General features: G+C 38.9%; 1 protein-coding gene across 2 annotated transcripts in view; it reads right to left on the reverse strand.

The window, feature by feature from the left end:
• Positions 1 to 24,605, reverse strand: part of LOC136423214 (dynein assembly factor with WD repeat domains 1-like) — a 50,251-nt gene extending 25,646 nt beyond the window's left edge. The window contains exons 1-6 of one of the 2 annotated variants that reach the window (XM_066411292.1): positions 24,505 to 24,605; positions 24,387 to 24,428; positions 15,438 to 15,510; positions 12,753 to 12,844; positions 9,670 to 9,722; positions 566 to 624 (exon numbers count right to left, since the gene is read on the reverse strand). In XM_066411292.1, coding sequence (XP_066267389.1) covers positions 566 to 624; positions 9,670 to 9,722; positions 12,753 to 12,844; positions 15,438 to 15,510; positions 24,387 to 24,426 — 317 coding nt within the window. In that variant the 5' untranslated portion in view covers positions 24,427 to 24,428; positions 24,505 to 24,605. Of the gene's footprint in view, positions 1 to 565; positions 625 to 9,669; positions 9,723 to 12,752; positions 12,845 to 15,437; positions 15,511 to 24,386 lie in introns of both variants that reach the window. The other variant, XM_066411293.1, reaches the window with a different exon arrangement.
• Between the last annotated feature and the right edge of the window lie 1,225 nt (positions 24,606 to 25,830).

Here is a 25,830-nt window from a genome sequence, read left to right on the forward strand (position 1 = left end):
AGCATTTTATGAGGCTTGAAACCTGAACTAAAAAAACTCCAATTTCTAGTCATTTCTATACATAGTAGGTTTCAATGACACTATACCATTACATATCGACATTAAAGGAGCAAAGATACGATGTCATTGTGTGGTGAGAACTGATAGAATATCTAAGCCCTAATAGACTGATCCTGACTGTCCATCACAATTAGCGGAGAGAGTGACCACATGTCCCTCAGATATTTGCATGTTTATGTTTTAATTTTGCATTTCTACGTTTCGACGAAGGTGGGCGGGGCTATGGTATCGGTCTATTTACACTAGGTGCGTGCAACTAAAAGATCACCATGTAGCTTGCTTTTTGTGCCGCTTTTGAGCACCTTTGATAGGAAAACCCGAACGCAAATGTGGTAAACAGTGGCATTACATGTCAATTTCATAAAGATTACAGCAACTAGAATATTTCCAGTTTTCAAGCCACATAAAATGCTCTGGGTGCCTTTAATTTAGTTCTTGATGCACCCTCGTACTATGTAGTGAAGTGCAAGTGTAAGTCAGAAGCTGTAATGTGGACAGGACTTACATTGATCCAGACTTGTTGAAGGCAACATTGGTGAGTGGAAGAATGTGAGCCCGAAGCACCTTCAGCAAAAAAAAAAATTTGTATGAACAGCCGGTACAAATGTTACTGTTGATCCTTCCAGCACAATCATTATTAGTCGTTTAATTGCATTTCATAAAATGAATACAGTCGGTCACTTACTGACTAATGAAACCACAACCATGATGGTTTTCACTGCCTACTGACTATATATCATATTATATCATATCATATATCATATCATATTTATTACGATGGATGGATGTATATATATATTTATATATGTATATATATATAGAGAGAGAGAGAGAGAGAGAGAGAGGGAGATACAAAGATATAAATATACATATTAGATATAAATATATTTGAAGAGAGATTATCAATGAACCATTCAGCCTACAAATAAGACGTTTCAGGAATCAGAAATATTGCATTCTCTTCACACAATTTATTGCAGGCATCCTGATGTTTCATAGGTTAACAAATTTTTTGCAATGAAAAATGCTAATTTGTAACATTTCTCAAAGGTCAAAGGTCACCGGTCCCTTCATTGAATACTAGTATCCAAAACAACATTACATTGTACCTTCCGGAATTCCACATAGTTGTCATTGAAAATCAACATACTTTACTAGATAAGGGTTTTGGCACCTGCAGAACATAAATTTGCCATCGAATTCATCATATCTCATCAGGAATTACTACTTTTAAGATATCTGATGACCATTATATACCATTTCTATTATTACACATGACCTGTGAATGACAAAGGAGGTTATATTCATTTATAGTCATTGACTATAATCTCCTTGGAATGACTGAATCACTTAAACGGTATTTGATTTGTAACAGGTTTATTGAAAAGTTTTTTTTTACACAATTCATTGATGACAGTTCATACTTGACCAAAACAGTCACCAACAACAGTACGTGTACATAGTCCAGCGGCATAGTTCCCAAAATTAGCTGAATTGTGCACTTTTGTCTAAAAGCACCAAATTTGGCACACATGTAGTTGAACATATCCTGCACAAATCTGGATATGGAGGCATTTTCATTTCGGCCCAGGAGCGCCGTGGCGGCATTTTAAGTTTAGAACACCCAAAATAGACTGACCGTTCTAGTACCCTTAATAAGGGGGAGGGGCAAAAGATTAAACATTAATGTTTCTTCATGAAAATTTGTTTATCATAAAAGTCAACCACAAGGATCGTAAATCTGTGCATTTTTTTAGACAACACGCTTCTATAGAAAACTATTCGTCCTTAAAGTTCATTTTTTTTCCATTTTTTAACATAAAAAATGGATAGTTCACTTTCCGTTATCAGGCAAAGTTTTTAGGTACCTATGGGGCCTTTGTTGATACTGAAGTCTGATTTGTCACAATGTTGACAGCATTTTATTCTTTAAATGGCCGAAATCCACCAATTCTATCTGGAGATATAAGTGTATATAGAATTACATTACGATGCATATTTTACCTGAAAGGCAGTTGCTAAGGCTGTTGCTAAGGAAATCTTTTGCTGTACTTTATCTAAGTTTTGCCAAAAAATCGCTTTTGAAAGTCTAGTTTTTTCTGGGGAGTTTTTCTGTTTGCCTTAGTGTGCATGCAGGAAGTAATATTGACATGTTTACTTATATTTAGATAAAACAAAACTTTAAGAAAATGAAATCACGTCTTATGTTATTGATATATGTATGCTACTTGTGTTCATTGGAGGGGACAGTTAGTCCATGGGCCAGGTCCCTCAAAATAGCCATTTGGTACCAAACAAGGGACAAAGGGTGACTTAGGCGCAGTTTACATTACGTTTTTCGCGTCAGCGGCGAAATTTCCCGCTGTCGGGAGGCCGCTGTCGCGATGTCTCTAGACACACCGCCCGGAAATCTGACAGACACCTGCGGTGCTTGCATTTCGCCATCTTGTAGAAAGTATCGGGCGTAAGCATAACAAAAGCAAGAAACAAAATTGTATGATTGTACAACGGTAGACGGCGTCTTCCCGCCCGTATTAAACTACAATGCAAAGCCTTGTTTATGTGTAGATATTCCATGCTCATCACTCGTAAATGTGGGGAGGGGGGCACAAGTACGATAAATATATCCGCGGGGAAATGAATGCACGGCACAAAAGTCGCCGCGGATCCCGCGAATCTCTCTCTCTATATATATACCGGGGATCTAAGTAGACTTACAGTATGCTGATCATCGCGTGCTTTATGCTAATCGCCGAAACCCTGACTGCCGCTGACGCGAGCCCGACGTATTCTCTTTAGACGGAGTTTGAAGTTGACGGGGACTCCCGCTGTGCTGACGGGCGACGGCTTCGAAGCTGACGGGAGAAAATTTGTTGACAGCGGGACTACGTCGACGGGAATTGTCTTTACACGCGGTTCCCGCTGTCGCCAGTGGCGCTGACGCCAGTGGCGCTGACGGCAAAAGTATAATGTAAAGAGAGCCTTACTTTTTTGAAAAGGTTGATTCCTCCACTTTATCATCATGCATGATAATCATGTCAAATGTCTAGCTTTTTAGGAATTATCACGTAATATGATGACGTCACTCAAATCCATAGAACAACCAAAAATTACAGGGACATGGCTAGACCAGAAATCTTCAAAGGACAGAAATAAGCATATGCAAGTACACTGACTTACTCCCTGATAGCTTCAAGTGATGCAGAGTTTACTACATTTGTACATGTCCGTCAGACATTGTGTTTCCTAATGAAAGAAACTGTCTTCTCTTCCACTGTTGCTTTTGCATGTTTCCGAAGACTCCTGCATGGACGGGGAAATTTGAATGTTTGGTCCATAGATGGCCTGGCCGCTTTCTTTTGAATTTTGACACTGTAACCGCCAGCTGCTGGCACCTTTTACAAGCTTCATCCATCGCCAGATTTAAACAGGCTTTGATAAACATACAAACCTCTTTACCGACATTTGACCTCTGACCCTCAGTTGAATGACTTTATTTTGTGATTTTGAGTTGTTCTTGTTTTGAATTATTCTGAGTTTTTTTGTTTTTTTTTTTAAATTCTGATTCCATGTTTGTCACGGCACTTTATTAAATGTCTTAGAATATTTTACAATGTGTGGCTTATATTAAGTTTCTGACAGAACATTCTGATTTGAAGACTTTCAAGAGGGTTTGCGGATCTAGATATAATGAGTTCGAGGCCGACAATGTAAACTTAAATTTCACAATAGATAATTTTGCAACTAACAACAGTTGATTGATGTAGCGAGACTTGTTCAACATATGTAAGTTATATCCAAAAATTATGTGATGTACATTAAGTGATAAAGAATGACTAAATAAACTTTCTACATAATCCCATAATGGTTTGACAGTTTTACAATCAAAGAAAAAGTGCTCTATATAATCTATATTATCGCAAAAACTACACTTATTATTTTCTACAATTCTCATCTTATACAGTAATATTCTTGTTGGATATATGTTATGCAATATCTTCCATTGCATGCTTATAAGTTTGGGTTCTTTAGTGGCCAAGAAAGGAGATTTCCACAGTACATTCCAAGAAATGGAGTGAAAATCGTACAAAGGAAATCGTTTCTCCCAGAAATTTTGTGAGACTGGAACGGATTGGTATTGCATAATACAAATATTCTTGAAGAAGGTAGAGTCTTGTGAGCGGATATCTTTACCACAAAGTTTGATACTGGGAGCTTTTTCATTGTCTAAACGAGAAACACCTTTCCACTGTTTGGGAACTGAGTTCATAAGAGCGTTATACTGTAGTAATACATGTGCATTATTACCAACAATAGCTTTTACATCATCAAACGATATGAATTTACCCTGATCATCTACAATATCATTGACGTACAGAATGTGTCGGCGAATCCATTTGTCAAAGTACAGCATGTTGCCCTTGTAACTTATACAAACATTATTCCATAACAATTGCCAATTTACTTGATCAATATCGTTGACATTCTGAACAGGTTTCGTTTCATACCACGTAAGTATCAATTTACGGTAATAAAGAGGTAAGGGTGCCAGTGAAACATTAGATGACACCTGGACTGCAGTACAGTTATTTTTCAAAATACATAGATCAGGACCAAACTTATTGAAGTAATACAGCTGTATCTTCTTCCATGTAGGAGTAGGAGTTTCACTACTAGATAGCAATTTTTGTATCGATCGTAGTAGGCAGCATTTGTGCATTATTCTTATATCAATCATTTTCAGTCCTCCTTTTGAATAGTCTTGAACCATAACATTACGCTTTACCCTATCTCTTTTCCAAATAAATCTGTAGAACATCAAATTAACATCCTTCAAGAAACTATCCGGTGGAATAAGTGCACCAAAACTGTAAGGAAGTTGTGAAGCTACAAGGTTTTTGAGCACTGTTATTTTTCCTATAAGACTAAGGTTGCGTGGAGCCCAAGATGATAAAATATTTTTCATCTTACAGTATTTCTTACTCCAGTTTACATCTATTTCAGAGGCACAACATGCAGATGAAAAAACAATTCCCAAGCATTTTGCTGTGGTGCACCATTTCAGCCCACTAGCTTGCTCAGAGCAGTGTCTCCATGGGCCTAGCCACATGGCTACTGTTTTTTCTTTATTCAAAACTAGTCCCGAAAAAACTGAGAATCTTCTAATAATATCTAAACTTCTTTCAATTGAACTTTTGTCACCAAGTATAAGTTCTGTATCATCTGCATATTGAAAAATTCGAGATTCAACCTCGGAGTCACTAAGGCCAGGTAATGTAATACCTTTGATTTCAGAAGACTGTCGGACTTTAAGAGCAAAAAGCTCTGTAGCTAGAACAAATAGAAGAGAGGACAAGGGACATCCTTGACGTACTCCTCTTCCCAGGTCAAACCATTCAGAGATATGACCACAATGATTGATACAACTACGGGCATTATTAGTGTATACCTTCACCCAATGCACAAAATCTGCACCGAAATTGAAATTTTCAAGCACTTTTATAATGAAATCTTTGGAAATAGTATCAAAAGCTTTACTGTAATCTAGGAAAAGAATGGCACCTGGAACATTAGATTCTTTAGTAAAGCAAATTATGTCGTCTATAGCACGTATATTATTCAAAATGCTACGTCCTTTGATATATCCAACTTGGTCTGGTCCAACAATGTGAGAAATAATGTTCTGCAATCTATTTGCTAATATCTTCGCACCTATTTTATAATCGGTGTTTGTTATTGAAATAGGTCGCCAGTTAGAAGCTGGTCTCTACTTAATTCTTGATGTTCACCCCCCTTAAAGAGTAAGGATATAACCCCTTTACGTTGAGTGGAAGAAAGTTGGTTCTTCGTATAACCCTCATTTAGTGAGTTCAAAACCATATATCTTATTCTGCTCCAAAAGACTTTATAAAAGTCAGTTGTGAGGCCATCTAGGCCGGGACTGCAATTAGTCATGTTATGTAAAGCAGATGCACATTCCGTCATATTAAACAACCCTTCACACGATTTGCTTTGCATTTCAGACAGCGTAGGAAAATTCACATCTGCAATGAAGTCATCAAAGTTTTCTTTATCGAACTCGTTGTTTTTACTGTACAATTTTCTATAGTAATCAACTTGTTGTTCCAATAATTTGTCTTGATCTGTTGTTATGGAATTATTCTGAGTTGTTTGATTTATTACTCCTATGTTTGATCATTCCTGCTTTATGTTATATGATTGTGAATTGATTACTCATTAAGTTTACGTCAAGTTATCCTTTTGTATCCTGATTTGTTATGATTTGTCATGTAATGTAAGGGCTCCCTTGGAAATCAGTTACAATGTTAACTGAAGGGACCACCCTAAAGATTAATAAATAAATAAATAAATGGCTGTAGTCAAATTCAAAATGGGATAATCAAGTGACTTGAAGTGAGTGAAACAACAAAAAAAGGCAACAAATGGCTGTTCATGCTATACAGGCTCAAGGTACTTGACTATTAAGTAATAAGAGTCCCAGTGGAGGACATTGTGACTGTGTGCTGTTGCTTCATCAGGCCAATCTTTGAGTACTGCACTGCACTCAGACATCAGTGATAGTTAGGCCACACCATCTTAATTTTATGGATGACATCCTCTGGAGACTAAAACTAACACGCGCGGGCGAAGAAAAGTGCTGCTGAACCACAGGACTACAAAGCTGGAATTGCAAATTGAACCACAGAAAACAGTGTATAAAGCAAGCAACAAGTCTTAATTTGTAGCAGGTACATGTAGATTGTCTTGTTCATCTTAGCAGACTCAGCTCAAATGATCAATGTTTAATATATTGACAAGAACAATAAAAAAAGTACACCAGTAGCAGGTATTTGGCTCCAAGGACTGTGGATGATACATGTATATGACTGTGATGAGAATAAAGGCAGTTTCAACATACAGTAGAATCCGCTTAACTGCACCACCCATTTGTCAGCGTCTTTGGTGCAATTATCTGGCTGGTGCAATTATGCGAAATGCCCAGCTGGACCACACCACCATGGGCGAGGGGGTGTATTGTTAGTCAGAAACACTAGCACAAAGAAATTACAGACGAAATTATTCAGTTATTAACTAAGTCTTTATTTATTGACCCTTTGCTGAAAATAAAGAAATGACTACGAACCTGTTTAAAAAGATTTTGCATTCTCTCATTTTTCCATGCAATCTACCGCATTACAACACGCGTAATGTTACAGGGGAGGCATTCTGAAAAATCGTCATGCCACTCATGGGATAACAGTTTCTGTGTTACATTACGTAGAGTGCAGTTGTCGATTTACGTAAATCATGTACCGCCATGAAACTAGGAATTGAAACCAAAACTTGGTTACTGATTACGGGTGACCCACCCGGGAACTCCCATACGATTCCTATCAACGTAACTGTCAATGGAGACCGCCTTCTTTTATTACTCAAAACAGTTTTAAACATATTGGCAGTATTGCGCCTTTACACCGGCAGGCATCGGCTCATTTGTACCGCGTTTGCCGATTTTAGCGCACCTTTTCAGTTAACTTGTCCAGGATTTTTGAAAAAAAAGTGGTGCAGTTATCCAGCATTGGTGACCATGCGCGGTGCAATTAAGCGGAGTCACTAACAATGCAGTGAATGGGAACCGGTTTTGGATATTGGGATTCGGTGCAATTAAACGGAAGGTGCGTTTATCCGAGGTGCAATTAAGTGGCATCGTCTGTACATGGCATTGAACTCCATATCAAGCATTCCATGGTTCAACCTTACAAATCTCGCTGTGAGACCTCTATACCAATGCCTCAACTTCTCTCCCATGTCCCTCATCGTTGCAAAAGAAACATTTAATTTCGAAAATGCAAGGTGTTTTTGTCAAAATATTCCGAAGGGGATAACGGAAGAAAGGAAAGAAGCATCAATTAAGCTTGGGCAGAGATGTACATAATTACATATGTATTTTTTATCTTTATTTTTTAATGATCTCGCTCAATGCAAGGCCGTTGGGGCCACTTCTTTAAGCATTGAACTAGTTTACGTGATTGGTTTAAACTGAACTTATTATGCAAATAAGGGATTGATTTGCATAATTCATCAGGAAATTCTATGATTCTATTGTTTTCAATAAATGTAATACATGTAATCTATGGCAGCTGGAACATAAATAGATACAAAACATGCAAATGTGGAACTTATTTGCATAATTAATACAAAAATGGCAAAAAATACATAGTGATAAATGATGCAAATTTTACATTTGTGACATGTGTAAGTTACTTGAGGGTGAACATCACCTTGCATAAATCATGTAATGTGCAAGTCATTTGCATAAAATCTACAAAACGTTTCATGGAGGTGTGAGGTTTCCAAACTCTACTTTAATTTGATTTTGAGAGCAGATTCTTCATTTGGGGGTAAAATTCACTTGTCAATGAATATATGGGGATACAAAATTAATGTATATTATGGTTCCATTTGGTACCAACCTCATGGTTAACTCTTGGATGTTTTTTTGCAACAAATTTATTATTGACCTTAAACTGAACCAACAGTTACAGAAGAGAGTCAAATATGAATTTAGACTAATCTAGTTTGATTCAGGCAATCAGGGTTACTACTTAATTTAAGTTTGTTGGCCAGATTACCTAAAAAGATGTCTTATTATATATATATATATATGTAATAGAAATGTTCAGGCTTTTTTTTTTTACTCAGGTATTGGACTTTCAGTTTTTTTGGACTTGGATGTTGACATATGCAGGTCTGAATCAGGTCCAGACGAGTGAACCGGTATCCACCCCTAGTTGCACATTTACATAATCTTTGCATCGCAAATATCACGGAAATCCGCCATTCCTTTTCCTTCTGTCATTCAGTTATCCTCCTTAAAAGATTTTAACAAAAATGCCCCTACAGTTCCAGAGCAATCTGCTAGACAGCCCAAACAAACGGCATTTCCTTCTTTACATCCAAAGCTACATTTTGTAAATGTATCTGCCACCAAAAAATCAAGACAAAAACGTTGTTCAGCTACAAAAAGTTCTATACAGTACCAGGGGGCCCAAAATCATCCCCGACATTTGTCTTCCCAAGCCCTTCCCACATACCAAAAATCACTACACTCCATCCAAAGGTTCTTGAGTTATGTTGACGAAAAATATCTGGAAACACAATCAGACAGATGCACCAAAAACAATACCTCCCATTTTCATGGTCAGGAGGTAAATACAGATAACATAAAACAATGACAATCATACACAGTTGTGGCTAGTTTGACTGAGTCTCTTCATAAAGAAATCAAGGTTCAAACAAATGTTACTATTATCATAGTTCTACTGTAGCTACTTTATCTGTTTAAAAGGAAGTACAATCAAGAAGGAGTCTTGTGAAAAGGGTAATGCCTTCTTTCCAGTCATATTCTGTTGTCTACATTGAAATTTTGCGTAAAAATACATTAAAAGTAAGAAAGGTAAGTAGACTTTCCATGAGAACATATACCCTCAGTGAATAGAAATGTAGGCTCCACATTGTACTTATGGGCCTTCGTATGTACTGCACCATACCTATACAGGTATAGGTCTTTCCACTTAGTAATATGACATACAACTTTGTACAACATACCTTGAACAAGTAAAATGCATGGTCGTCAGTGGCAGCAAGTTTCTGCTGGAGTTCTAATGACTAAGTCAAGGAAGGTGATCAAAATCAAAATGCAGCATGAGTGAAAATACAATATATTTCCCTCCCATCAATAACAATCTGCACATTAAGTCAATAACATAATGATATTAGTCTACTAGTGCCGCCGGTTGGTTCGTAATATAACTAGGGCTGCGTGTACCGATACACAGTACCACTACTGTACCATGAAAGTCGATTTCGTACAGGTCCAAAATACCGCCTTCAGAAGAACAGTTAATTTGTCAAATTGTTCTGGTAAATTTTAGGTACAGGTCCAGACTTGTACGTAAACTTCTGTACCGGTACCTGAACCTGATGTTACGTTTAGGGACTGACTGATATTTCCTGGGGGGAGGGCTGGTGCACTGGAGGGGAGGGCCATTGTACATTAAAAAGTAATAGATAACTGTGGACTTGTGGTCATTTCTAATGCCATGTTAAGGTCAATCATTCCCAAAGGGTCTTAGATAAGCATCTTTAATGGCAATAAAAACGTCCAACTTTTCAACTATGTTTATGAAATTCAGTAAAACTGTCAGTCATATTACATTGTATATCTACTATGCAGTGATCAATTAGCTACGGTATGTATATTATCTTTAACTTTCAGCATTTGCTCACAGAGTTCTAATTTACATACATGAAAAGGTTGTCACTCGTTGGTATGCCTAAACAACACAAATGCATCTAAACACCACAAGTCTAATATGCAGTGTAACGTAACGCTATATACCAGTTATCTTCCAGTTTGGGTCATGTCCACATGTCGAGGTGTATTTTGCCAAAAAAAGCTAGTTCTCATGAGCAATAAAGAACATCATAAGTATGATCCTCAGTCATAACTCTTACTTATACAAAACAATGAAATAGGTTTACGTCCAGCGACATAACAGGATAAACTCCTGAACCAGTAACAGCAAGTTGCATGCAAGCGTCATGCATGACGTATTTCATGTGCAATTCGTGACCGCGTACTTCAGCATGTTTTTATAACTTACACAATAGCTCAGTATCTGTTAAAAGTAGTCGACGTTAAGCCTTTCTTTGATATTCAAACTATCCATGGCGACCCCCACACCTGTGGTACAGTTTTGCATGGCAAAACACAATGGCCATGCATTTATCACGTAAACGCCACGGGCCGCTCATGTCGGCAAAATTCATGGCAGTCAACATTGTTTTCTTCCATCGCGTCAAGCAAGCGGAGGGACAAACATAGTGACTTGACTATCATTTTTCTTTAGATTAATTTGGACAGTTAGTGTGCATTTTTTTCTGGTCTATGTTCTTCAAGTATAGCGCTAGAAGGAGAAAGGCTGAAATGGACGATAATGGGTAACCCTTGCACAATTCTTCATCATAGACCTCAGTATACATACATGCTAGCACGGCTTTAAGCACCCTCGTAAACCAGGACCGCCTATCGCTCGACTATCATTTTTCTTTAGATTAATTTGGACAGTTAGTGTGCATTTTTTTATGATGTTACGTGTTACATCGTTGCTTTGGTTACCCAAAACAAGTATCAGTTGACATTTGTTTTGGGTAACCAAAGCAACGATGTAACACGTAACCTGATTGGTTGATAGCTTCCCAGCGTTCTTTGCGCGCTGCTTCCGATGAGGGGAAGCAGGTGACGTAGCTATAACCATATGTAGCGATCCATTTTACCAGGGCCGCTTACGCTCGCGATGTAAAGTCGAGCGATAGGCGGTCCTGGTTTAGGAGGGTGGGCTTTAAGCAGGCGGAGAAAAGACTATGCACTATTTCTTTTTAGACGAGCTGACATATCTTCCCATGGGTTAAACATTTGGCTCTGTCCGTGAGGTACGATAGATACATTTTTAATAAGTTGGACGATAATTGGTATGGTTAGGTTACATGGAGCAAGGACCTTGTGTGACACTCTGGATACAATGTCTATGCAATTATGAGAAAAAATACACAGCAAGCCTTCAGTATTTACCAGTTGTGATATTTCACCCATACTAAGGTATGGGCATAATATATTGTTTTTGGTCATGTTTCTTTCTTCTTCTCCTGTCAAATCTTTAAAGGGCTTCATCTCAGTTGTCACTGGGCCAAATGAGCTGAAAGCTGGTATACAACTATTATTATTACAAGCAGAGTTAGCACATACCCCCAGACGTTTTTTTCATTTTTTTGATAAGTGCCTTTAACATGATTTTATTGACTTTTTTGGCCATTTTCAGATCAGAATTGTACATTTTGGCATTCCTGTGCTTTGGAATTACAGCAAAATGACCTCAAATTTGCTATTGGGGTACATTAAAGAAAGAAACCCCATTCACGCTTTTGGCATACACGACTCTCCCTCCCTCTTTCCCTCTCTCTCTCCCTCCCTCCCCCTTCTTCCCTAAGTCCCTCCCTCCGATCCCTTACTCTTTTTCGGTGACATCGTCTTGTAGCTGCAGAATGGATTGCTGAGCGTGGCTGCGTGCGTGCTTCTCAGCGCAGAGAGTCTTAATGTCACCCGACGTTTGCTATATATAAAACAGAAGGAGACAATTCCTTGTCGCTGACTAATAGTTACAATCTACTGAGTCAGGGTAAATTGAGGATGTTCCCCGCTGAGACCGTCCAGTCAGACAGTCCATCTGAACAGGGTGCGCTGTCACCCACGTCTTGGTTTCTCAGAAGCCGAAGTCAGGACTTCCATTTTCACATTAAAGCTTATCACAATTTTGTTATTTATCAACTCATAACACTTGTAAACTACATGTACATGTAAGACAGTATTTTTCAGCCTCAAATACAAGCACGTATTCAATGGGCCTTCTATCTTGAAATGAGGGGGATACTGTAACTGGTAAAATGGTAAATACATGAACTTAAGATTTGCTGCATATTTTTCATTCATATTGCATACTTAGACAATATACCAGGGTGTCACACAAGGTCCTTGCTTTATGTATACTGCATATCGTGGTCGTTTGTGGCGTTAAACTATAGGCATACCAGTCACTCATCAGTGTAATCATAGCTGGACGTACAAAGGATACTCTTGACGAGTGTTCTGACTTGGTCCATACGAGATGGGGTGATGAGTGGTTCCTTTCGAGAAATCTCATCTAATACTGCATCCACATCAGTTCTACAAAAGATTAATCATTTGGTTAAAGTTATTTTTCATGTCAAAATATGGCAATTTGAAAACATCATTATGGGCCTTATCCAGACCTTGAAATGCCTTTACAATTTCCTGTTACATTGTACCTACGTGTAATCTCCTATGCTGGGGAAAATGAAGAATGAGGGGCATGACTAGACTGGACAAAGCACACAATGCATATGCATACACACACTCGTTGTCATGACAGAGGTATTATTGCATTTTCTTGAGTAAAGCAAGGAGGTTATTATTGCATTTTCTTGAGTAAAGCAAGGAGGTTAATATTTAACCTCCTTGAGTAAAGTATGCATCCTAAATAAAGTATGCACTCCCTAAATCTTTAGGCCACATTCTGAACTGGATACATAAAGTTCATGGCATTCCTTCTCTATTCCCCAGATGATATGCGTAAATTAATGATTTCTACATATTGTCCTTGCTTAGATCAAGGAGGTTATATAGTCTATATTGCCTCCTTGCTTAGATTGATAAAAGTCGTGTTTTTCTTGCCAGCATGGTCTCAGCAAACTTGTGAATTGCCTAAAAGGCATTTCTTTGTGACTTACCCTCGTACTTATTATATGACCACCAAATTTTCAGAGCATGGTGTTCATGTGAAATAATATTATTGTAACAACTTAAGCATGACGTCCTTTATAAGATTTTTTTGGCTGAAACTGTCTGAGTAGGATATCCCCCTAAAACTCAACTAGGTATACAGTACTATAGAATTTTAACAAAAAAGTGTGATTGACAAAATATTCAAGTCTGCTTTAACTTCTGTTGTGAATGGCAAGGATGTCAACATCATTAATTTGAAATTTTTGCTGAGAAAATTTTATGGAAATTCACCAAGTATGGTGGCTCTTACTAGCATATTAGCGGTTCAGGATTAATATCCAAGATGAAATTTGGCGTGGGCCTCAAAACCCGACTCCCAGTCTGAATAGGGTTAATACTACTGGTGGGGCGAGCGGACAAAAAAACTGGGCATAATGATAAAACGGTGACGATCTCCCCCACCAACATCTGCTTGGAGAGTAGGTTAATGCAAAATGTGGTCCCTCTGATCTTTTTGAATACATTATGATAATGAGCTGGAACTTTATTCACACCTAAACATAAATATTTCTCTTACATCAGGGCTCGAAATACCGGGTGCATGTGCACCCAGTGCACCCAAATTTGGAGCTGTGCACCTAATTTTTTACTGTGGGTGCACTGGTGCACCCAAATATTTCCGTACGGTTTAATGTGTAAAGGTATCACTGCACACTAGTAGACAGCATATTCTTGACATCTAAGTGTAAGAAAATAATAAAATCTTTGTTGTAGTACTTGTTTAAGATTTTGATGTTAGAATTTGAGTTAAATTCGATTTTGAAAGCTTCAAAACTGCGTGCCGAGATCGCGTGCCAAACGCGCATGAAGAGGAACAGTAAGGTTTGTCATTAGGTTTTGCTTACAATGGTTTCATTCTACTTTATTTCATGTGGTGCACCCCAAAATTTTTTGGTGCACCCAATTTTTTAGGTTGGGTGCACCAGTGCACCTATTCCCAAAACTGAATTTCGAGCCCTGTACATTGACGAAGCAATGTACATGCACGCAGTGATCACCCCAAAAAATTTAATAGGAGTTTCTGTTTGTTTAGTAACTGACCAAGACCCCGTTCAAACTAAATCGCGTAAATCGCGAAATCATGTAAAACGCGATAATGTGGCTTAGTATGAACGCTCCAAATCGCATTTGAAATCGCCCGAAATCGCTTTCCGCGAAACCACCTCCGGAGGTGGTTTACTCGCGATTTGCCTGCATTCCGACTTAGTATGAACGCTCGAAATCGCCTTGATGCGCGTTGGGCGCTTTACTTTGCATATTGACCCGGTCATGGGTCAAGGGGTCATCTGCAAATTCAGTCTTTCCGCTCATTATACGATGTTCATCTACCTCCTAGCTTGTTGGAATATTACGCCGAATGCGGCGGAAATATGTCAGAATCGGGCGGCGATTTTGGCGTATGGAATGACGAAAACGCATGCACTGATGGCCATCTTCGGGGATGTGGGGATTCAGAAGAAACTCAAGGGATCCCACCGAAACCAGAGCGTGTACGCTGAAGTGGCGACTGCCTGAGTTGGCCAAATACGCGAAAACATGGAAGTAATGCCGCACTATTAAAGGTAAAAAAACTCAAGATGAAGTACAAGAAGGTCATTGAACACAACAGTAAGAGTGGTGACAATCAAATAACGCGTCCGCCATTTATCAAGCTGTTGGACGCGATTTTACAACTCGCGCTCGTTCGACCCCTGGTGTGAAGGAATACGACTCAGGGCGATTTCGCGATTTGCGCGATTTAGTATGAACGGGGTCCAAAACATGTTTGGGTTGCAAAAAGTTTGGGGGTTTGATGGCTAAACCTGTGAATCTGTACCTAAATAAAATTTGTTTTAATAGGACTGGTGCACTTCAGCTCCATTTACAAGATACAAAATTATGCAAAACTTTTGTAGCTTATGAGAAAAACTTGTTGGCAAAGGTTTGTTGTGACACGAAAAAGCTGGTTACTTACTCTGGTTTCAGGTCCAACAGGTCCACTGACTTGGTCTTAGTCTGGCCACCTTGTTCATACTCCAGGATGATCCCTGCACGTGAAGCCAGGAAAATTTGATCATCTAAGAGCCTTTCCACTGGGAACCAGGGGACTGAAAATACATTCTATTACCTGTAATAATTTTGCAAGCTCTGAATCTCTGGCCACATCTGTCTTCTCACTTTGATGGAGCATTGAGCTCCAGGGGATCCCTGGGCCAAGCTCCCCTGGGAATTTTCAGTATTCAGTGTTCGAAATATATATGTACCTGTCAGCAGTCTGCAGAAAGATTTGCAAGATTGCAGAAGAAAAATGAAACAACCTGCAATTTTGCAGAATAAAAAATCAGGTTCGGGATTCAATGCTTCTACAGTGGCGGTGGCACGGGGGGAAGGGAGGAGGTTAAAGTGACTAAGTTGATTTGAAAATGACCACACCCTTAGAAGGGAAGTTCAATTAGCAGTAAAGTATGACCCACTTACAATTATTGTAGGAGACTGAAACTGCACGATAAAAGTCATGTATCAAAATATATATCTCTCTATAAGCCGCATGCTTATTTTCATTTCCAAGTAGTTTTTTCTTTTTTTTGTTCCCAGGATGCAGCTAGATATGAGTTTAATCCAGAGCGGGCATCGGGGTCCTGAAAATGCACTATGTTCTTGTAGACTACTTTCCCATAAAGTCAAAGCAAGGAGGTTGGTCAGAGAAATGAAACTAAGCACACTTATTAATCATTAAACACAGGACATCTGTGTCAAGTTACGTTTCTCTTAATTAATGGAAAAGTAGTCGACAAAAGTCTTCAATCGACACATCATGTTTTCAGCTTATATGAATTCAACTGGCTGTAATATCACACCTTACACTATCCTAGCAGCTGTAAAAGAGGAACTGTAAGGAGTTCAGAAATCAAATTTGGCATGTAACTTGTAAGTTAACTTATATAGAGACATGAATCATCGTGCAGGCTTAATTCAAAGGCACCCAGAGCATTTTATGAGGCTTGAAAACTGGAAATATTCTAGTTGCTGTAATCTTTATGAAATTGACATTTAATGCCACTGTTAACCACATTTGCGTGCAGATTTCTTATCAAAAGTGCTCAAAAGCGGCACAAAAATAAGCTACATGGTGACCTTTTAGTTTCAAGTGTAAATAGACCGATGCCATAGCCCCGCCCACCACCGTCAAAACGTAGAAATGCAAAATTAGGCCACGCCAATTAAATTTGTTGCTTCTCGGAATAGCCCAATTTTGAAAAAAAAAATTGGGTCACTATTCCCATTCACAAAAAATCTGTTCAGTTGTAAAACTCAATAGCCACCAAAATAGATTATAAAGGCCTGCACATACCTAGAAAGTGTGGTCACATTGATCATAAGTTATAATTTTTCATTTATCAAAACTATTTCTCAATATCAAACCATATATTACATGGCAAAAGGTAATATTGTTACTGAAATTATAGTACTAGATCAAAGAAAGGGGAGCATTTGCATAAAATGAGCCACACATAGCTGAAACTTGAATAATCCTCTTATTACCTTCGCCGAGAAGGTTATGCAGAGGGTAGCGTTTGTGTGTGTGTGTGTGTGTGTGTGTGTGTGTGTGTCTGTAGTGGACCACCATAACTCGAGAATGCTTTGATGGATTGTCTTGATATTTGGTATGTTGGTAGGTTTTGATGAGACCTAAAAACGATGAGATTTTGGCCCCCCTAGCGGCTTCTTACGGTACTGCAGCGGAACTTCCTGTTTTGATATCTCGTGTTCCGGACATGCTATGGAACTTATTTTTGAGTGGTAGATAGATCTTTGGACAGAGAGTAAGTGGTGTGGTTTTGGGCCCCCTAGCGGCTTTTTTGGAACTGCAGGAGCAGGATTTGCGTCTGACTTTGAAAGGGAATAACTCAAGAAGGGCTTGATGGATGGTAATGATTTTTGGTAAGTAGATAGCTTGAGTGATGATGTCCATGATAAGACACTTCTTATGCAAATCAGTATCTAATTTGCATAATTAATGAGGAAAGTTTATACATCCGCCAAATTCCATGATTGGACTCTGAAACATGTCACATATGTAACTGAGGAAGAGAGAAATATTAATTGATATGAACTATGCAACTGAAGACCTCATTTCCATAATTAATGAGAAAATACTATAACAAGATGGCCTTGATGGATGGTCGTCATTTTTGGTATGTGGATAGCTTGTGTGATGCTTAGTATGATTGGATGATAATTATGCAAATCAGATTCTAATTTGCATAATTAATGAGGCAACTTTAAAAATCCGCTTGGTTCCATGATATGACAATTCAAATTGTAACTGAGGAAGAGAGGACTGTTGATAGATAGAAAATATGCAAATGTGGGCCTACTAGTAACTTGCATACTTAATGAGTAATTTGTATTATTCCACACTGGCAAATGACGGCAATTTCATACATTTAATACTTTTTTTGTGGCATCGGGAAGTTATGTGAATGTGAACTTCGTTGAATCAAATTATGTTAATAAGGGCCTCTTTTGCATAATTGATGATAAATATGAGCATAACCTTCTTTGTTAAGCTCATAATTTGTTAAGCTGATTCTTTGGACATGTCATACTTTAAGACAATCAACTGGTATGATTTATTATTGATGAGAAACACTCCTAATACGTCAGTCATAAAGGTTAAAATCATTTGGCGAAGGTATGAGGTCGTGGAACTCTAGTTCTTTATGTTATGTAAACCCTTATCTTCACCCCAGACTATTTGCAAAAAATTCAATTTTTATTTTTTTTCGCCCTGTCCCTCCAATTTTGTTTCTGGAAAAATCCGAGAAGCAACAAATTAAATTGGTGTGGCCTTAAAACATAAAAATGCAAATACTTGGTGGACATGCAGTCACTCTCTCATTGGTCGAACCGCTATTACATGTAAAACTAGAGTTAAGTATTTGTGCCACATATACTTCAGGTTTGCTATGTTAGTTTAGCGATTACTGGGCCTTTACATAAATATGAATTGGTATTGAATTCTTCTTTTTATTTGAGTTGAATGTGTGATAGTTGTGTGCCGATTTGTTGAAAATAGAGAGAACGTTAGCGACCCCAAAAAACACCCCTCCCAATTATAGGCTGGCAGATCTACACTCAGGGGACAAGTCACTTACTCCGCCCAAATGGGTGTTCTGTTAGGTCCCTGTCTTTGTTGTTGTTACACCTGAGTGTATAACTATGTCAGGCCCATCAAGGAGGTTATTTGTGTCAAGCTACACGTGGTATGGTGGGGGCGGGGTGGCGTTGGGTGAAGAGAAGGAACCATAACAAATCATCCGTGCGCCACCACGCAAGCCGACGATAAAATGACGTCACAAATACAAAATGGCGATCTGTGTCGTCACAATTCAAGATGGCGGCCAACACAGAACCCGACGGATCCTACACAGGTTTCGCTACGCAAACCTATAATTGTGATGGACAGTCAGGATCAGTCTACTATATAGAGCTTGTATTTTCTATCAGTTCTCACCACACAACGACATTGTATCTTTGCTCCTTTAATGTCAATACTATATAATGGTACTATTATATATACAGTCAAACCTGTCTATAGCGGTCACTCAAGGGACTGGCCAAAACTGGCCGCTAAGAACAGGTGGCCGCTATGGAGAAAATGTCGATTAATTGACCACGAGTGACACATGTTTTCAGTATCCACTGAGATACATTTATTCACCGTACAGTACACATGTAAACAGGTAAGGCACATTTTAGAACTTCGATTGTTGTTCTTTTACTCCTAGTTAGTTAAGAACAAAATACATGTTGCTCAGTTGTCACTTACTGTTCGTTTTCGACCGTTTTCAAACATAAAATCGTGGCGACAATTTTCCTTAGTCTCTTGTTGTGGCTTGTGTTGATCAGCATCTACCATTATGCTAATAGGGTACTCAGAAGAAGGTCGCTCTTTTGAGGGCTTTTTGTCTTTTCAGAAAATTGCAACAGCCCAAATTTTACATCATAGTAATATCATCCACATTCATTTTAAAGCTTTTAGTTTAGTAATTATCCTCAGTGATACTTTGCAGCAAAATAAATTTAGTATATTATACCTCCGTAACAGTGGTGTCATCCCTTGACCTTTATGCTGCTACCTATCCAGTTTGTATCAGCGCCATTTTGAAAATTGCGCGAAACACGTTTTGAGCACAATTTGAATGAATTCCCGGTGAAAACGGAAATTGGGCCGGCAGTCAAACATTTCACGAACTTGCCGCATCAGGTACATTTGTGGGTTGTATTATCCAAAAGGCTGCCGTAATATTTGTCCAATCGAAATGCACAGAAATGGTCAATTTTACCACGATGTACAAACGCAAGCCATGTGAAGAAAACTATACTTGACTTCGCGTCAAACCATGGATTTTCTAACAAAGATAAAACATTCTGGTTTTCTTTGTTATGATCCTATCCAGTTGAGGCCACATAAATTTGATAACTGCGTGAAACAATGAAGATTTTGAACCCGGCGTGCGGTGGCGATGCGGCTTCTACCGGCGCGCCGGGACCGTTATCGGCAGTGTTACTGTACTCGCGGGACCGAAAATCGTCTGGCCGCGACCGCGTTGGACAGGTGGCCGCTATAGCCTAATTCTTAATGCTTATGTCAATGGGAAAAATCCAAGGGACCGACAAAAAGTGACCACTATGGGCAGGTGGCCGCTATGCAAAGGTGACCGCTAATACAGGTTTGACTGTAGTGTTATTGTGTAAGAATGACTAGAAATTGGAGTTTTTTTATTCAAGTTTCTAGCCTCATAAAATGCTCTGGATGCCTTTAAGCTTCTTATAGTAATTGTAAATGGGTCATGTCGGACTTTTAATAATAATGATAATAATAATAATGACTGGTTTATTTGCAACCTGTGCATACACATACCATTGCTCCTGGCTCTACAATTTTTACAAAAACTCAACACTACATTAAAAAAACTGTACACTTGAGTCAAGAGCTACATTCATTCAATAACTCTAGTCTACCCTACAAGGTAAGGTGGTGTTCTTAAATCTGGAAGTTCTGCAGCTGAACTGTGAAGTTGTCCTTTGTTCTTAGGTCTCTACCTTGAACGCTTCCCCTTCGACCTATCTTTGGTTCTAACAAATTTCCAAGGGTACACGGTCAACTTAAAGTGCATAAGACACCAATGACATCAACATTAAGAATTTCCTGAAATTACATAAAGTGATGATAAACCATGATAATATTGTTTAATAACAGACATTTGCACAAAATATACACACTTCGGATGTTATTGAACATCAAACCATCAAAACATCATACCTCCAGCTCTTGATTCTTCCCACCAGGTAATTACATTAATCAGTACCTTGTCCACTCATGACGTCACAATGAACATGGCAGCATTTCTTTATGTCTTTTAATTGAATGTAATCACAACAATTAAGCACTGTACACTGGTCATCAAATAATGGTTTTCACAAGCTGTGGTGTTGGGTTCCCAACCAGCCACCGTGTTCATTGTGATGTCATGAGGGGGCAGGTCACTGATTAATGTAGTTACAGCATAATTTATGGCCTGGTTTTCTCACCTTTCCCAAAGGCACCTACATCTCAAATATGACATCCACAGATTGTACGGTAAGGGAAATACAAGTTTCTGCATAAATTAAGAAAATCAGGTCCTCATTAGCATAATTTATGTCCAGGTGTATTCACCTTTCCTAATGGTACCTACATGTCAAATATGGCATTCGCAGATTTTATGGTAAGGGACATACAAATTTATGCATAAATTATGCAAATTAGGTCCTCATTAGCATAATCTATGGCCAGGTGCATGTCAAATATGACATCCGTAGCTTTTATGGTAAGGGAAATACAAGTATATGCATAAATTATGCAAATGAGGTCTCCATTAGCATGATTTATTGCCAGTAGTTTTCACCTTTCCTAAAGGTACCTACATCTCAAATATGACATCTGTAGCTTTTACGGTACGGAAAATACAAGTTAATGCCAGGGTTTGTCCGCAATACAGTAAAGCTCAATAGATCGCCTATTGAGCTTCACTGTATAGCGGACTACCCCTGGCTGTTCACTCTATTTGGCCGATTTCTACTATTTTCCCAGCGATCGCGCGGAGCCTGGTAGAGGCTAGTAGATCTACACTCAGCACAAAAAGTTTGGAAACTTTACTTTGGTCGATCATATCTCCGTCGTTTCTTGATCAATTTCAATGATTTACATATCATTGAAAAGCTTATGTGATCTTCTTTTCCATGATACCAAACATATTATGGTTGTAAATTAATGCAACGAGCACCAGACCTGCTTATGCGAGCAGGTCACATGAAAAAAGTGCCCAGACCCTACTTAAGTCAAACGCTCAATTCAGTATTTTTTCTTCTGCTGGTAGCACCTGGCTTGTGTACGAGAGTAATATGAAACTTGAATCAACAAAAGACATTAATATGAAAGCCATGATCATTTTTTTCAGTCTTCATCCAAATAACAAATTGCGTAAAGGAGCCTCAGTTATGATGAAGGTGGCTTAATGCTGAGTACACAAGCCATGTGCTGTCACCACAGCCTGGCACATCCTTCTCATGTTTGTCACCAGTTTTTTTACACGGTTCCTGGCCATATTTCCATAAGGAGTCGTCGCAGGTCGTATTGTTCTGTTGATAATTCTTGCATGCACAGCTCGCTCAAGCTGATCAGTGATCACAGAGTCTGAGAGGTGTTCAATTGTGTTGAGATCTGGGCTGCAGGAGGGCCATTCTATCCTCTGTATTCCTGCATCCTGGAGGTGGTCTGAAATGACTCTCATTCTACATATGGACGTGCACTATCATCTTGCAGATCTTGCATATTGCAGAGGTAAGGATCTAGGAAATGTGACTGGATGGAGAATGGTGTCTCTTTATCTTGACACATCGAGGTTGCTTAGGATGATTAGCCTGGTTTTTCCTCTGGCAGTTGCCCCACACCATGACGCTAACTCAAACACTGTCAGTCTATCTGTGCAACATTCAGCATACTGTAGGGTTCTCCTCGCTGTCCCAATACACTTTCATTTATCCATCCAACAGTCAAAATAAATCTACTCTCATCTGTAGCTGTGAACATAACATTCCTCCACACACTCGGATGCCGAAACTTTCCTACCTAATCCTGGCAGTAATACACAAGCTTTCATCCCACTATTAATCCTTTATATAGCAGGTGGGGTCGATTAAAGACAATTTATCATCCACATGAACAGAGCAGAATGGTGGAGATTGGTATAGCGAGACGCAAAAGACGAAACCTTGACGCAGGCCACTCAGATGATGAGGAGACCTAATCAAGTAACAAGTAAGTAAGTAGTAAAACACCCTATTGGGGCCTATTCATATTTTTAGACCGCGGATTCTTTTTGAGACTGTACATTCGGAGTAATACAGGTACGAGACCTTATTATGGTATCATTTTAAAGATTGTAATCTGTGTTATGCAATATGCTGCTAGTTTTACTGCTGTCCCCATGCCTGATAATGGCGGCCATGTTTCGACAATTCGAGGGTCTTCGAGCTGTTGTTTACTGACAAATATCTGCTGTTTTAGAGATATTGCGGCCCCAAAACTCATATCACAATGGAAACAAAATTTAACTTGTAGTTTTTACGTCTAACTACATTTCTTCTGTGAACATTAATTATTCTTCTGCCGCGCTGCCGAAAGTGTAAATAGCTGTGGGGAAATCCACGGCACTCAGCCGAACAAAATTGCGAATTACGATTATCTACCAGGGAAATATGGGAAGAAAAACCTGAACTTTCCATTTTAGAGGGATCCTACATGTACATGTACCGTCCAAAATAAGAATGATTATGTACAGGGTGAATTTTGAGGCTGAGACATGGGAAGTTTCACTGATTCAGTGCTTACACAGTCCACTGGTATTTTCAACTTGCAAATATCATTTTTACTTGCAAATCTTGAAAATCACTTGCAAATTGCAAGTTGCTTAATTGTATTTCGAACCCACCTCCTTAGCAAGACTAACATGTAATTTGTACAGTCCTGATATGTACAGTCCTGATATAATTTCTGGTATTCCAGGATTTCATCTTCTATTTGTCACTTTATTCATTAGCTTTGCCAGGACTTCATTCATAAAAGAAACACATTTGTTGCATACAGTTTTATTGCACAAAGACTGTCATATACACCATGCAGGCAAACAACAGTTTTTTCTTTCAATTTAGCTCTGATGTTGTTTTTTTCAATTCGGATTGATTATGAGGGTAACGTTATATATAGAGCCCTACACATGGTCGCATAGCAACAACATGTTCCACTCACATCTTAACCACATACATGGTGTAACACCCGGATCTGTCAGCTGTACATGCAGGCAAAATTACTTCACCTGGTACAGTAGGTCATTCTCATACCAGGTATGTTTGGGAAGAGTTCAAGTTCTCCTGCCAGCATTTTTCATGTTTAACGTCGGTTTGGAGGGGGGCTGCTAATATGAGGTGCGCTTTATTCTAAAATCTATAGCGCACCTTACATTACATAACATACAAAAGGGTCGGAAACAAAAATGTATGATCACTGGACCCACCATTCATTACTGCTGAAACCATGAAGTTGATGATGACGGTTTCAAGCTTGTAATCTCCAAGCAGATCTATAGGTTGCGAAGACCGTATCCAACTGGCAGAAGAAGTTGTTTTTGCAAAAACAACTTCTGCCAGTTGGATACGGTCTTCGCAACCTATAGATCTGCTTGGAGATTAGCTTACCAGGTCTCACAAACAAATAATTAGCATCGGAGTGGCTGCCGGAACAGCGTTAATTCTGGCGGTGGCAGTATTCCTTGCTCTATAGTACCTTCACGCACTTAAAACAAGGCCATTTTCTTACCTGGAGGATAATAGCGCAGAAGAAATCTTTTAAGACGCATTATATGACGTGAGTGAGAAGAGGTTGACAACACAGGCTGGGCCTACTTCACCGACGAATCCTCAAGGTATCCTCAAGGTATGACTAGAAATTCACGCTCAACCTGAAGAAATCTCTCAAGAAACTTTTAAAATGGCGCCCGCTACATCCGGGATATTCCCACCTATCCCAGCAAACCTTCGCACCAACCACCTGTTCGCCAACCCCCTATGAACCGGAATGGAATATCCCACCCCATCATCATTTTGCCCTTGCCAAATAAATGCCCCCAACACTTTCCAAGAAGGTTGCGTTTTGGCTACCGTTTGTATATAACGGTATGTGTGTAACGTGTGTGTGTGGATGAACAGCTTAACTCGAGAAGGCCTGGATGGATTTCTTGATTTTTTTTGGCGATTGTCTTGATATTTGGTATGCGGGTAGGTCTTGTTATCTCCATGAAAATGGGGATATTGTTTTTATTTGCCGTGTCTGTGTTTATGGAGATTTTTTCATGGAGATATTGTTTTGAGCATGTTTGCGTGTATGTTTGCGTGCGTGTATGTGTGTGCGTCTGAAGAACGTCTAGATGGATTGGAATGATATTTGGCATATTGGTAGGTATTAGGAGAACAAAGGTCAAGGTCGATTCTGGGCCCCCTGGTATTTGACACTGGAACTGCATTGGCCTTTTTTGTTAAAATCTTCCAAGGAGAATAACTGAAGAAAGGAACGACATATTTCCGTGTTATTTGATATGCAGGTAGCTTAGACAGAAATGTACACAATGAAGTGCAAATTATGCAAATTGGGACTGAATTTGCATAAGTAATGAGGAAAATCTATATTTCCATTCTAGGTATCTTGTGACAGGTGTCACCTGTTGGTTTCGAAACTGGGTCAAATATTCCCCAGGGACCCGACAGCTGGTCAAACCACAGAGGGATATAAAGTCAAATCTGTATACTTGTTTCTATTATGTGGATAGCTTAAGTGTTACTTTATATGATGAAATGGTGATAATGCAAATCAGAATCTAATTTGCATAATCAATGGGGGCATTTTATAAACCCACTCCGTTCAATGGTACGACAGTTCAAAAATGCAACATATGTAACTGAGTAATAAAGGGACATTGATAGATATAGGTTATACAAATGAAGACCTAATTTGCGTAATCAATGAGAAAATGCTGTAATTCCATATTGGTAGATAACTGGAATTTCATACTTGTGGCATTTGGCAGTTATGTGACAGTGAACAAAGTTGAATATAGATTATGCAAATTAGGCCCACATTTGCATAATTTATTTTGATTTGAGGTCTCCGAACTCTTGCTGTGTTTGTGTTCCTTCCTTCCGGATGCTTGTAGTCAGCATAAGTCAAGAACGTCTGGATGGATTGTAATGATATTTGGTATGTGGGC

This window comes from Branchiostoma lanceolatum, chromosome 17 (genome assembly GCF_035083965.1).
Source record: "Branchiostoma lanceolatum isolate klBraLanc5 chromosome 17, klBraLanc5.hap2, whole genome shotgun sequence".
NCBI lineage: Eukaryota > Metazoa > Chordata > Leptocardii > Amphioxiformes > Branchiostomatidae > Branchiostoma > Branchiostoma lanceolatum.